This window comes from Aquila chrysaetos, chromosome 20 (genome assembly GCF_900496995.4).
Source record: "Aquila chrysaetos chrysaetos chromosome 20, bAquChr1.4, whole genome shotgun sequence".
Taxonomy (NCBI): Eukaryota; Metazoa; Chordata; class Aves; order Accipitriformes; family Accipitridae; genus Aquila; species Aquila chrysaetos.
The window spans coordinates 7,129,391-7,144,762 of NC_044023.1; the positions used below are offsets into that span (position 1 = coordinate 7,129,391).

At 39.8% G+C, this 15,372-nt stretch overlaps 1 protein-coding gene across 18 annotated transcripts in view; it reads left to right on the top strand.

The window, feature by feature from the left end:
- PBRM1 (polybromo 1) overlaps positions 1–15,372 on the top strand; it is an 80,485-nt gene that overhangs the window by 57,264 nt on the left and 7,849 nt on the right. For 11 of the 18 annotated variants that reach the window (XM_041118821.1, XM_041118820.1, XM_029996053.2 and 8 more), the window contains 5 exons: positions 96–279; positions 1,534–1,744; positions 6,924–7,125; positions 11,092–11,250; positions 15,063–15,218. In XM_041118821.1, coding sequence (XP_040974755.1) covers positions 96–279; positions 1,534–1,744; positions 6,924–7,125; positions 11,092–11,250; positions 15,063–15,218 — 912 coding nt within the window. The remainder of the gene's footprint in view (positions 1–95; positions 280–1,533; positions 1,745–6,923; positions 7,126–11,091; positions 11,251–15,062; positions 15,219–15,372) is intronic. The other 7 variants (XM_041118825.1, XM_041118826.1, XM_029996066.2 and 4 more) reach the window with 2 other exon arrangements.

Below are 15,372 nucleotides of genomic sequence, written 5' to 3' on the forward strand. Positions count from 1 at the left end.
GACTTACGAGACTGGCAAAAACATGAGTCTCCACACTTTTTGTAAAATGTCTGCAAGCGTGGCTGCCTTCTTACCCAACTCTTTCATTTCTGCAGGAAAGTGTGTGGTTCTGTCGTTCAAAGACTTCCTCTCCTGCAGACCAACAGAAATCTCTGAAAATGATGTTTTTCTTTGTGAGAGCCGCTACAATGAAAGCGACAAACAAATGAAGAAATTCAAAGGGCTGAAGAGGTTTTCACTCTCTGCAAAAGTTGTAGATGACGAAATATACTATTTTAGGTAAAAATATGATGGGAATGAGGGGGTCACCTGCGCACTCTTCTGTATCATGGTGGACTGACTCTGGTTGGCAGCTAAGCCCACACCTAGCCACTTGCTTGCTCCACCACAGGAGGATGGGGGAGAGAATGGGAAGGGCAAAAGGAAAAAAAACTCCTGGGTCAAGATAAAGGCAGTTTAATAATTGAAGCAAAGCTGCACTCACAAACAAAGCAGAATAAGGATTCACTACTTTCCATTGGCAGGCAGATGCTTTGCCATTTCCTGGAAAGCAGGGCCTCAGCATGCATAGTGGTTACTTGGAAAGACAAACACCATAGTCCTGAATGTCCCCTCTTTCTCCTCCCTTCCCCCAGCTTTTATTGCTGAGCACGATGTCATACGGTATGGAATATCACTTTGGTCAGTTTGGCTTAGCTGTCCTGGTTGTCTCCTCTCCCAACTCATTGTCCACCCCCAGCCTGCTTGCTGCAGGGGCGGAGTGGGAAAAAGAAAAGGCCTTCACCTTTGACAGTGAACCAACACTGTTCAGCAGTTAACTACAACATCAATGTGTTATCAACACTGTTGTGGCCACAAATCCAAAATACAGCACCATACGGGCTACTATGCAGAAAATTAACTCCATCCCAGCCAGACACAGTACATATGTAAAAGTCATAGTTGTAGGAGAAGGTGAATTTTGACTAATCACACTTTTGGGGAAGAAGTCCGTATAACATCAGTCTTTTCATAGTCTTAATACCAGTGGATGTTTTCCTTTTCTTCTCCTGACTTTAGGAAAAGTCATTACATTATCAGATTAGTATTTTAATGACATCCAAGAGAATTTACCGAAGTCCTCATTATGGGTTACAAATAGCTTTCCATTTGGTGAAGATTGGTATTAATAAAAATATTAAGTTCTAGCAAGTAAAATGTAAAATCTGAGGAAGGTGTGGTGTTAATTGCCTTCTATTGCAGAAGTGAAGTATTTGCTGCATTGAAATCCCCTTCTAACTTATAAAAAGTTAAAAAATAATTTAAAAAAATCCTTGAAACAAGTGACTGAAATGAAACACTGGCCATAGACACTGAATGATTTCTGCTCAGTGTTCTGAAAGGAAGCACAGGCACATCCGGAGTCACCATTGTTTCCATGTTGTTCAATGATAAAGGAAGAAAAGTTGGTTTTCTCTTCAAAAATATATGCTATCTCCTGTAAAGTATGAGTGTATTCTTACCTGTTTTTTGTCTTCCTCCTTCACCTTTCAGAAAACCCATAGTTCCTCAGAAGGAACCATCTCCACTACTGGAAAAGAAGATTCAGCAGCTAGAAGCAAAATTTGCTGAGTTGGAAGGAGGTGATGAGGACATGGAAGAGATGGGAGAAGAGGAAGGTGATATGACTGAAACACCTTCTATGCCTCAGCTTCAGACCCCGTTAGCTAGTGAATTGGATATAATGCCTTATACTCCACCACAGGTGAGGATCTTCCTTGAGAAACCTTTAAACCTTTATATTCCACATTCTTTCCCCAACCCAAATAAACGAAGAAACAGTAACATTTTATCATATACACAGAAGAGATTTATACTTCAGTTTGTGAGTCTGTGGAATAAATTACACGGTACAGTTTTGGCATATCCAATACGATATCCAGGTGATATCTAAGTACGTTAAAATATTTTCAAAGGAAATCATTCAGTTGAGGAAAATCTAGGGTACATTTTTATATGGTATGCTAACATTATTTCTAATTAGTAGGTTTTCTATGATGCTTGTTCAGAAATATCAGATCCTTATATTAAATATAAAGTTGGGTTTAATTGTAATTCTCGATTTACCTAATGCACTTTTTTAAGCTTCTCCTTACATTTTGAAAAAAGCTAGCATTTTGGGTGTTACAGTTTTGCTACTTTTTTAGAAAATGCTGTACATCATCCTCAAAGGAAAAAGAATAATCACTTTTTTAGCATTGAGTTACCATTCTTACTTGGAAATAAGAACTTGTTAAAAGAAGAACTTGATGTCCTAGAAGCTTTAGTATTAATTTGCTGATAAATGGATAGGAAGTAAAAGAGGAATTGTGTGTGGTCATATGCCACTTGAATGCAACACGAGTCATTGCAGCTGCTTAAATGGGGGACTTTTGATCCTCTTCCCTCTCTTGCTGTGTTTCTTACACAAGTCTTGGTATTTATGTAACTGAATACTGAAGCAGGGTAAGGAACTGCTTTAACTAGAAATTAACCTAACCAAAAAAGTTTGTTTGCAACTGGATTAAACCCTTTATCTGTCTCATCACATTGCCACATCCAAGCTAATGCCAGCATTAAAGAGGCAATGGGAATGACCGGCTGGGAACAGGAGGGAGTTTCAGACACGTTTGTAACCAGCAATATGGATTTCTGCTGGGTTGCGTTGACTGTGAAGTGACAACCTCATTGGTAGGTGAAGAAAGGATGTGACCCCTGGATAGAAATAACTGTCTTTGGATGTCATGAAGAAGAGTTGATGAAATGGAAAGCTTTAGCTTGGTTTGTCTGTGATTTTTGCCCTGTGGGCAGACCACCAAATGCATTTTCCTGTGCAAATTGTCTTGCTGCTATTGTTTTAATGTGCTGAATTTCATAAGTAGCATGAAAACTCTTGCAGAGTGTTACAAATAGAAAGCATGTTACCACCATTAACCACCTAATGTAACACTTTAGGAAGGGGAAGGTTACTTTTTATAAATCAAAATATTACCATTGTTAAGCATGGCAGCTGCAAGCAGTTTAAATAGGGATCATGGGACATTAGAGATGTCCTCAAACTGCCTTCTGCATCATTCACTGTCTTTTGATCTCTTTTGCTTTCTGTCTTCCTACATAGCTGTGTTTTGTTCAGATTCCCTTGAGAAGTTTTATTTAAATACTAATATAAAATATCTCTTTAAAAAGCCAGCTTGATAGTTGCTTCTTTTTTTTTTTTTTTTTTTTTTATTGTTTGTAATGGGACAGTCTTGCAGAGCTTTCAGGAGAACTAGTGAGAAGGCTCAGTGGATATATACAACATGTGTGTATATACCTTTAGACAAATGTGAACTCTGAAGTCTAGAACTTGAAGTGAAAACAAACAAACAAACAAAAACCCCCAAAACCCCAACAAATAAGGAAAGCTGAAAAGGATCAATAGCAATGTATGCTAAGAAGTGAATGATGATACACAAGTGCCCTGGCAGATTCCTCATGCTGCTGATTTGGAAAGAACAGGCATGTTGTGTCTGAGCTGGCGTTCAGAGCACAATTTAACTGGTGGAGAGGTAACTAACATGTAGGACAGAAATAAACTTTCTTCTTCAGATAATCTGTTCTATTTATGTCCCAAATGAAAAGTGTCTTTTTAAACAGAGCTCCTAGGTAAAAAGCATGTGTTTGCTTCATGTTCTCTTAAATGTATGGAATTTTATTTAACAACTATTAAACCCCAAAACTTTAAAACTTTTTTTTTTCTCCTGATAACAAAGCAGCTCTTATTACGTCTAAGGGTAAAAGGAGTCAAGACAAGTGAATACGTGGTATTGTGGGGCTTGACAGATAGGTGGATGATGCTCTCCTGCTGCAGTTTGCTGTGAATCAAGTCAAACCTAAAAAAGAAAAAGATGTGCAACTTCATTTTTTGCTTCAGCAATGTGGCTGAGAAAAGGAATAAAACATGTCCTGGTTTATTTTTTTCTCTTAACACATTTAAAACTGAATATGCAGTTACCCAACTCAAATAGAAAAGATTCTGTTCATTTACAAATGGTTGTATCGGAGATGTAAAAGAATGGAGAATACAAGAACCAAATTCAGAATTCTTACAGTTTCTCAAAGTCCTGTTTGCCCTCCCAAACTGATGGGTAGGCTTTTACATTAGATTACTGTTATTGAAAACTGTTGCAAACACTGTAAAGGCAAAACCAGCTGATAAACTTGTAGCTATCTAAGTGCAGATGTCTAAGAGGCCACATATATCATTAGATTTTCCTGTTTCTGAATTGAGAACTCTGCATCTGTCAGTGTGGGCTTGCCTGAAAAGCCAGTATGAGTTGTACATGCCCTGTGTGTCATCCCAAAACCTGTGTGGACTTTTCTTCACTTCCTCCATCTTAGAGACAAACCTAGAAGACTTCCTCCCAAAAAGACAAGTGTTGTCTTTAGGTTCATAATGAAAACATTAAGGGTGGATTGCCATTTGAAAATTAATACAGTGAAGTTTGAAGTAACATACAAGTATGCCTCAGTTTATCCAGTGCCTGGCTTAAATTGATGAACAGGATTTTTTAGGCATCTTGGTATTGCTGAAGCTTTGTTTTTAGCTGAGAAAAGAGTATTGAACTGCAGAATCAAAATGGCAAGTAGAAGGAATGTTACGGATGCATGTACACTCAAATCCAACGGGTGTTAAAAGTCAGATTTATTCTTCAGTAGAAAAGTTTAGTTAGAACTCCAGTAACAGTAGTGAACTACAGGCTCAGTGATGTAAGGGGAATTAGTGCTACACAGCTGACTTAAGAATCCTTAAGATTCAAAAGTGATGACTCAAAATGTGCATATCACTCTCCTAAAAGATGAGGGCTCTCTCCCTTGAGGGGTTACCTTGGGCGGTGCCCTGACCCAAGGGGGAGTCCCCAACTGCAGACCCGCTGCTCCGCGGAGGACTGATTCCCACATGTCCTCTGGTGGGACCCCATTTATACCCTTGTCGAATCTGATCTGTGGTCATTTTAATCCCTGTTGGCCAAGAAGGTCACCTCAGTGTACCTGGCACGTCTTGATGGGCCAGTTCAAATTTCAGCCTGCAGTCTCCAGGGTTTAGGTTTTTTTTCCTCTTCTCCCTGCCTGGAGAAGTTTTATTTCTGACTGGGGTGGGAGGGGGGCGGCGGGGAGTGTACTGCCACAAGGAGTTAGTAAAGTGGCCAGAATTTCAGGATAGGAAGAGAACAGTTGCGTATATTTTTCTTTTCTTTTTTTCCCCACCAGGTATTTGGAAACAATTACACTTTTCAAGATGGGAGAAACTCGTAATGTTCAGGATTATAAGAAGGGCCATTTGAGGGTTTTGGTACGATGATACATTTGTGGGCCTTGTTGATCAGAGTATGGGTGAATTATGGTCCCCTGTGACAAATATAGATGGAAGGAGCCTTCAAAAAGGGGGTTCCAGCTGTGGTGTCTCAGTGGTTATCAGAATAGGTTAAATTTTTTGATGTCTGGAAACATCAATGAGCTCTCAATGGGAGCATCCATGGTGGGAAAATCAAAGGAGCAGAATTTTTGTTGTCCATTGTCGTGGTTTAACCCCAGCCAGCAACTAAGCACCACGCAGCCACTCACTCACTTCCCTCACAGTGGGATGGGGGAGAGAATCGGAAGGGTAAAAGTGAGAAAACTCGTGGGCTGAGATAAAGACAGTTTAATAGGTAAAGCAAAAGCTGCACATGCAAGCAAAGCAAAACAAGGAATTCATTCACCATGTCCCATCAGCAGGCAGGCATTCAGCCATCGCCAGGAAAGCAGGGCTCCGTCACGCATAACCCTTACTTGGGAAGACGAAACGCCATAACTCCCAACGTCCCCCCTTCTTCTTCCCCCAGCAGAGCATGATGTCATATGGTCTGGAACATCCCTTGGGTCAGTTGGGGTCAGCTGTCCCGGCTGTGTCCCCTCCCAACTCCTTGTGCACCCCCAGCCTGCTCGCTGGTGGGGTGGGGGGAGAAGCAGAAAAGGCCTTGACTCTGTGTAAGCACTGCTCAGCAGTAACTAAAACATCTCTGCATTATCAACATTGTTTTCAGCACAAATCCAAAACATAGCCCCATGCTAGCGACTATGAAGAAAATTAACTCTATCCCAGCCAAAACCAGCACATCCATCAACATAAGAATGTGATGTGAACCTGTTGTGCAGGTAAACAGTGATCAGTAAAACTGGGCTTTGGGTTTTTCAGGGAGAAATGTCTACTTACGTAATGAAAGGTGAATACTAGAGAGAAGGGGAAGTCTGGCAGGCAAAATAGAGAGTATTTAGGGATGAGAAGAGTGGAAGGTGGAGCCAGGGGAGGTCGGGGTTGCAAGGGCCAAGGATGAAATGGGGAAGCATTTCCCTAATATGTGCAATGGTAAATAAAATATTTTACTCAACTTGTGTTGGCAATATTTCTGAACAGCATAATGGATGAAATCTGTGACATAACACAATTACTTTTATTCTCTTCTGGCCTTCCAGAGAGTCACTTATTTGCTACTCAGCCTCCTTAGTCCTCTCGTTCAGTTTGAAATTATTTTAGCTAATAGTAAGCATTTTGTGTTGTCTTGCAGAAAATTTTTTGAAGCCTCACTTATAAAGGTGGTATTATGTGTGGAAGGGTTGAAAAGCATCAGAATATTGTGGGGGTTTTTTTGTTTGGCTGGGGTTTTTTTGCCTATGTACTTTTCATAAGTGTGTGCATATGCTCTTGTCATGCATCACTAGGTGCAGTCTCTCTTTAGGGGCTGTAAGGCTGGATGGTCCTTGTGCAAATATGTTCAAGAGAGATGCGGGAATATTTTAAAATACTGTTTCTTACAGCTTTGAATTTTGTATGTCGAGAAGCTTCTCTTTTGTACACTTGTGGTCATAACTGCTTTTTCTCACAGTCCACTCCCAAGTCTGTTAAGGGCAGCACCAAGAAGGAGGGATCAAAAAGGAAGATCAACATGAGTGGGTACATCTTATTTAGCAGCGAGATGAGAGCTGTGATTAAAGCTCAGCACCCAGACTACTCTTTTGGAGAGCTCAGCAGGCTTGTAGGAACTGAATGGAGAAACTTGGAAGCAACAAAGAAAGCAGAATATGAAGGTAAATAAAAACTAAGATGCTAAACTCTTTTCTGCTTTTTTTTCTTTCTCAACACGTTCACTACTGTTATTCAGATGACAGGTTTAATAAAAGAAGATATTTATGTTTGTGTTCTGGACGTACCTTAAAGAGAAGTTCATATTGAGAGATGACTGAAGAGGAGCAAAGCGCATGTTTAAGTTATGTAGTGCACAACTGATAATTTAAATGTCTTTGCCACAAATAACCAAATGAACAAAGACCAAGAAAATGGGGACAAAATTGGGAAGCCCCTGGGCTGGAAGTCAGTTGGAAAAATGGTTTCTGAAAATTTCCTTAAAGGAGGACTGGGGGGGGAATTTTGGACAAGAAGCTCTTCAGAGCTGTAGTGGGCAGGTAAGAAGGCTTACAGCGGAGCGGGAAAAAGTTCTTTGATTAACAGTACTTAGAGTCCTAAAAAACTTTGGCAGAATAAAATCAAGGATACAGAGTCTGTTATGATACTGTAAATATGCCCTATTGTTCAGTCACAGTATTAATCAACTGTTGTAATTGATTTTGTTGAGAGATTTCATAACCTGAAGTAAGCCTAGGAATATTTCATAGGCATGAGATACTTGAGAAGTCTCTCCTCGTCTCTTCCTCTCCTCCTCTCTTTCTCTTCCTCCCTCCTCACTTTCTCTTCCCCCCCCTCCTTGCTTTCTCTTCCCCCCCTCCTTGCTTTCTCCCCGCCCCCCCCTCCCCCCGCCTTGCTCTCACTCTCTCTTCTTTCCCTCCCTTCCCTTCCTTCTGATATTGGTCATTGTGTTTCAACTTTATTTGATTAAAATAAAATACAATTGATCCTTAATAGCAGGCCCTTACCCAAGCCAAATACATTGGCTTAACATCCGTAGTTACTACTCTAGTTAATAATGTGTCAACACTTCCAATATGAAAATGATACTTTTAAGCAACTGTTGCAGTTTTATTGGAAGAAAATGCTACTTTGGAACGGAAAGTTTCAACACCCTGGAAAGTTATTGCCCAATTAAGTTATAACTTTGCTTCTTTAAAAATGAGATTTGATAGGTTTTCTGCATACTCATAACTTAAAGGCACCTTTGATCTTCAAACTAGAAGTTTTGCATGCTATCACTTTCCACTCTCAGCCGCCTCAGTCCTTTCTGAATTTGCAGTAGTACCTCTTTGCAATTCTGGAGAGTGATACAGCACAACTCGGCTATGTGCAAGTTTTCTTTGCAAATGCTGTGAAGGGAAATGGTAATGCTCTTTCTTTGTGAAAGTACTATGGCCTTTTTTGCTGTTGTAGTTTCCTTTTACAGCCTTCTAGGTGCACATGGTATCTTTTTATTGACAGATCCCTCCTTACAGCCTAATTCTTAAGCAGTAAGATGGCTAGCATGTCATCACTTCCTAGCTTAGAGCAGCTTGATGTCTTGCACTTCTGCAGGAAGACATAGCTGTAATGTAATGGTAGCAACAGTGTCTGTCCACTGTGTTAATGGTGCCCTACGTGCTTCCATTTTAATCCTCTTTCTCAATTAAAATTTGCCAAAGCTTTTGGGTTTTGGGCTGCAGTTTCTCTGGCTTGGTGTCTGCCCCGAACTAGACTTGCTTTCATTTGTTTTTGAGGGGTTGGGATGGGGTTACAAAGCGTCCAAACTGTGTTTGCTTACCATGCGTGAAAGGAGAGGAACTCCTCTCCTTCCACTGTGACGAGTCAAAATTCATATGCTTTCTAGTGTGGATGTGCACCAGGGAGAAGGGAACAGGCATGGTTTGACATCTCAGTGAAAAAGTGCCTTTCCATGTTCTGGTGAAAAGTAGTTTGCATTTTAGATCCATTTTGACCTGCTGAAAATTTCATGTGCAGGGTAATAGTTGTTTTTTTAGCAATAGTTGAGCAAAGAATAGGCTGCGTTGGAAATGCCTGCATGGCTAACTACACTGCGAAAGCTCCTCAAAATAAAATAAAATAATGCACGTGATTGAGGTAAAGGCCTGTTTTAAGGCAAAGCTCTGTTCAAAGCAGAAGGTCTCTTTCCTGTCTCTTGAGATGTGTTGGAAATGTTGTTTGAATGATCTTAAGTCCTGGCCTAAACGATTTAGGTTTAGTATTGAGTATTAAGGTGAATACGCAAGGCTGAACTTTTAGACACCTGCTACAGTTCACTTTGGCAGTGTTCTTTCATCTGTTAGTTCCATGGCAGTCATGGCATGGATAGAGGCTAGGTAAAACTCAAGTACTGTGCTATGTCAGGTCCTTCTTCAAAGCTCAGCACTCTGAAGTCTGATAAAGCTGAACACTTGACAGTAATTCTTCATTCATCAGAGTGTCTCCAGAACTTTTGCTTTTGTCTGACCATTTTTTTAGCTGGCCAAAAGTAGGTGAGAGTCAGAACAGCTACTTCATCTTTTGCCCAAATGCTTGCTCTGCTCTGAAGAGGATTATTTCATTTTTCTGCTTCAGGATCTAGCTTTGAATGTCTTGTGTATTTTGTGCTCAATCACATATGAGTTCCCTGTAGTAAATTTAGGAGTTTCTGTGCGTCGTCATCTCTTCCTGAAATGACAGAAGTGAAAAGGAGGGAGGAAATGCTTTTGGAAATGAAACTGGTCTTTCAGTGCATGAAGTGCTAGAAGCTGCGCAAACAGGTTCTACAGGAGACAAACATGTGATAGATGTTCAAAGTTGTATACTAGACAAAACGAGTAACATTAGCAGGATGCATAACTTAATCTCCTTGATGAAATCCTTCTTAGCCTTTGTTTGACAGAGGACCTTGGTTGCTGTTTTAGTGGCAGTTTTCATCTTTCACCAACTGCAAGAGAACTTCTAGCCCTGCATTCACTGTTATTAAAATTTGCTGGAGATGTATGCTGCATTCATTTATTCTTTGTTGTTCCTTATTGCGTCAGTCAGATACAGTGTTCAGAGTAAACAAATCTGCAACTTGCATGCCCCCAAAGCACCTTGAGTGGGCATTCAGTATATCTCCTTTTTTTGTTTGCTTGGGTTTTGGTTTTTTTTCTTTCTTCTTCCCATGACCCTTTGCCCTTCCCTTAATATAAAATTGTCCTCTGGTCAGATTCCCTTGCAGTAGATCTTTTGTTCTTGCAGTCACAGTGAGAAACTTGATTGAGATAATGACCAGATTCATCGTACAAAGGACACACATGACCTCCAGTGAGCAGCACAATGTGAGTTAGACATCTTCAGCAAAAAAAAAAAAAGAAAAGAAAAAAAAGAAATAATAGCTCAAAGGGGACTAAATGGGGAAAATTACAGAAAGAGGCAGAGAAAAATATTTTTGGTTCATCAAACTGCTGCTTGTTATGTTCCAAACACTAAGGACCTATCTACACTAGGGAAACTTAGCAAATGCTTCCCGACTTTGCCATCACTTTTCAGCTGCATCAGTAGTAAAATATATGGGGAGCCCAAGAATAAACGGGCTACCGGCTGGCGCTGTTATCTGCTATTTGCTTCTTACTTCAGGGCATGTCTGGTAGACATGGTGCTTAAAATTCCAGCAGCAGCTAGTAGTGGATCTATGTGAAAGCTGCCAGCCTTGGCTGCAACTGGTTTAGCTGAGCCAGTGGTGTCAAAAGAGGGAACGTTTTGCCATGTTCTCCTAGTGTGGACCGAGCCTAGTGCTGGACTGCTGCTTCATGTTGGTAACACTGGTGTTATTATCAAATTTGTTCTTTGACTTTTTAAATTTTTATTTTATTATTTATTTATTTTTTATTTTTTTTTAGAAAGAGATAAAACTTTGTGGAATATTTTTCATGAAAGGTTCTCTAAAAGTCTTAGCTGCGGCCACATGAAATCAAATCATATGCTGTATAAAAAGATTCATCTGTTCTACTTTATATTTGACTAAACTATGCCAGTGTTTGACTAGTCCTTTTTAATGAACAGATAATATTTTGAAATTCTGGGTTACAAAACAGAACTGAAAATCTAAAATACTTTTACAGAGCGGGCAGCTAAAGTTGCTGAGCAGCAGGAGAGAGAGCGAGCAGCACAGCAGCAGAATTCCTCCCCCCGGGCAGGCACTCCTGTCGGGGCTCTTATGGGGGTGGTGCCGCCACCAACACCAATGGGAATGCTCAATCAGCAGTTGACACCCGTTGCAGGTAAAACGTAGGAGCTATGACCATTTTTTCCTCATCCACTATATCAATCCCCTTCATAACTCTGAACACTCTCTTGGGTCACTTTGTTCTTACGGAAGAAAAAGCTCAACCTCTTCAGTCTTTCTTCATAATGAATATACATAACCGCAGCAGTAGCCTGGTAGTCCCACGTTACTTGCTCCAATAGTGAATAGCCGGTTGAAAATGCAGGGGGAAAAGGGTCCTCCTTGTGCGGTAGTCCTGTTCTGTTTGTGTGCAGTCGTGTTTATTCGCTCTACTTTGAGAGTTCATGTTTAGCCCTGCTATGGCAGGAGGGGAGCAAGCTAAATACTCTTCTAGTGCATGCAGCATTAGTGGAAGTGGTAAAGTAGGAGGCAAATTATTATTATATTTTTTTATTGTCAGGAAGGTGAGAGGCAAACAGAATCCAAACCAGATTTTAAATCCAAGCAAAAGCTTTACAGAATTGCTGATTAGACACTGGTAAGCAGAGCAGACTAGGATCTAGAGCCATTGCAGAAAAAAATACGAAATGCCAACATTGCTGGTTTTCTCAGGTGATTTTTCAGAATAGAGCTGAGCTTGGAAAACTCTTCCACAAGGTCCCTGTTGCTGGGTGTTGTGCTTGTTACCAGTTGTAATCTGACTTGAGTTCATAGGGAATATGCTCAGAGTAAGTGTCTTCAGGATCAGATCTGAAGACAATGTAGTCCACTGGAGATTCTTGTATGGGAATCAGCCATACGCTGGTGAGAAAATGAATTAGGTATGACCTGATAGGTTGTTTTCCTTCTCCCATTTCTAATCAAAATAATTAGATTACTTCAGTCAAGGTCAAAATAGTGCCAAGTAGGTAAAAATTAGTATCTGGAGGGTTTTTGGTTTGAGTTTTGGGGGTTTTTTAACTTTCCCTTAAGGCATTCCAATTATTCCATTTATTCTTTTGTCATTTTTCTTTTTCTTTCCCGTCTCACAGGCTGTGGCCATATTTAGAGCTGGGAGCCTGAAGCATTTTTCATCACGGTCTCTAAATCCCTTTTCAGTAAATAGGCTGTATAGATGTTTAAACTGAAGGCACATTCCTTATTTGGTTCATGGTCTCCCAATTACAAAGCATTTGTTTACGCTGAGTTGCATTTTTCTTTTGTTTTTTTCACTTTGTTCTTGATAATTTTCCTCTGAACTGTTTGCAGTTGGTGTGTGTTTGTGTGTGTGTACACATACCTGTGCATATATTAAGAAAAGAAAAAAAAAAAAGAGTTCTGCAGTGATCTCTTTTGTGAGTAACCTACTTCAATCTAGAATATGTAGAAATGTCATCCTCTTGTGGTTGTGTTTTCTTGGTTTGGTTCTTGGTTTTTTGTCATTGAGTCACATTTCCAATTTTTTTGGAGGTAGGTGTAGGTGAGCATTAATACTTATTATTAACACTTTCTTAAAACTTTTCCAAAAATGTGCATTCTGCGAACTACACATGCTAACTTACTTCCTATGGCAGCCTCCTCAAAAGCAAACCTGTATTTAAGACCATCATCTTATTCAAGCAGTTAGACATTCAAGTCTCTTCACTTTGGCATTTTGAAATACTTCCTTAAAGTAGATGATCAAGTGGATCTTTTTAAACTCTTTCTATTTTTATGGCCCATTTGAAAAACACAGTCTTTCATCTTTTGGTTTCCACAAGTCTTACTTAGAAGTATCTTATTCTGTTGAGACCTCTTTCACATCCTCCTCCATCATTTGATTGCTTTTCTCTAGTTCAGAGAAATTCTCCACAGAAGTTCATAGAACTTCTTTATGACCCACTAGTCCAAGAAATCTGGATGCCTTCTGAGATGCATTTCTCTTAGCGTGCAGCGCTCTAGTTTCTTGTAAATTCAGGCATTACAAAAGTTTATTTAATCTTACATTTTTATAGTAAAAATGGGAGAACAAGTAATTTGAGAGACATCATAAATCATAACTGTGGGAGCTGGAAATAGTTTGCCCATGTTTACTAGTTTAAAACCAAAGTGGTAACTCATACATGGGGTATGAAAGTCGCTGCTCTTAGAACCTTGTGATGAGCTACAAGAACTGTCTTCTCATGGGGATTTGATGATAACTTTATTAATGCAGCCGGTTTTTGAGTGAGTATTTTATTTGGAAATGTAGAAATGAGCTTTCATGATTGATAAATATGGGTTTGTTTCATTGGAGGATTTTTGGTTTGTTTGTTTTAAAGCTTCAGAAGTGTATGTAAATGCATTGAAGATGCGATTGCAGCTCAGAGTGCACTGGAAGCACCAGGCAGTAGCTACAGTGAAAGCCCTTTATTCTAGGGATGCTCTTTGTTTTTCTTCTTTTACTTTTTCCATTAGAAATATGGATTTCACTACATTAATAAAGAGGTACAGATGAGGTTCTAGTTATTTGAAATAGGGACTTAAGACCTATTTAATAAGTGTCAGTCTAGGTGTCCTGTGGAAAATGGAAGTTTGAGGGAGATCAGTTCTTTATTTTCTCATTGTTTGATCCATGTAAAGCTTTTGGAATTTCAGGTTTCTCACCTTTGTAACTCTTCCTGAGGAAGTCACAAATTGAGCTTGTATTTTGGAGCTGCTTGATCTGTTTTGATAGTGAGCTTGTGACAGCTTTGTTTTCAGTCAGAGCTGGTGTGAGTTTTTGGCCAGTCTTATTCTAGAAATCCCTGTTCTGAAAGTTTCTTTTATGAGTTACTGGGAGTGTGGCAAAGACTCAGTAGGTGGTTTCTTGGAATAGGCTATAGAAGCCCCAGCAATTTTGCATTTCTAAACTTACCTCATCTCTCTAGACCTGCTTCTGTCCTCTGTCATCTTTTCATTGTCTTTCCAACCCCCTTCCTTGGTTACCTGACAACACATCCATTTAAATTAAAAAGCCTAGAAAACAGGCAAGGGACAAGCAAGTTATATTCCAGGACCTAATAAACATAGTGCAGTTATATTGTGTAGGCTCATGGATAGAAGCAAACCTGAGCTGAAACCAGAATAAGCTCCAAATTGTCTTCCCTCACATGCAGAAAACTAAATTTATGAGCAGCAGCACAATACTGTCTTCATTGTATCACTGATTTTCCTATAAAGACACCTTGAAGACATTGAAATTCTGTAAGGAACTGCAGGTGCTCCTTTTAAGTCCTTTTACTTCGGTCTAGTGCTGTGAGTGTAAGTCGCTGCAGCCCAGCACATCCTGTGCTGTCAGGTTTAAAATTTGCATTACTTCCTTAGTTCATACTGGAGATGGTTTAATAAAAATCACCTGTCACTGCTGTTAGTTTTAAGTATGCGAATGTTGTAGGGCTTTTGTGTGTGTAATTTTGCATATACGCTGCAGAAAAATGTATAGGTTTTTATTTTTGTTCCAGTTGGGTTTGGTCTCTTAGCTAGCCCATGTAGCAGGGCCATACGTGAAGCTTGTGTAGTTAGTGTTGTGTTTGTAATCTGTATGCAGATGGCAGAGCTTTAAGCTGTATTAAAATTGCTTGCATTAGTAACATTTAATTGTGGCTGAATTTATTCCTTGTGTTAACATATCTGAATATTCAGCATTTATTGCCCCATGAGAAACATACAAATACACTAAATACTAATTCATCAAAAGAATAGTGTTTTGTATTTATAACTTTATTTTTAATTTTTGTTCATTTTTGCAAGATACTAATTGTAGTATTGTCTTGCTGTACTAAAGGTGCTTTTTTTTTTTTTTTTTATTTTGTGGATAGTGCATGTCTTACTGTGTAGATCATATTGCATGTTATTGATGCATGTTTGAAATTTGTTGTGTCCTTCAAGGCATGATAAGTGGCTATCCACCGGTGCTGCCACCTTTGCAGGGCCCAGTTGATGGCATTGTTAGCATGGGCAGCATGCAGCCACTTCACCCAGGGGTGCCCCCACCCCACCAACTTCCGCCAGGTATGCCAGGCATCCCAGGCATCCCACCACCCGGTAAGAATGTCATCCTCATTCGCTCCTTGTTTCATTTTCATGTACTTGCTGTTTAACCAGTTGTAACAGAAATTATCTGCAGCTTGTTTTGGTCATAGCTTTTGTTTCTGAACATTGCAGGTTTGTTTAGCTGCAGCGCACACAGTGCACTGCT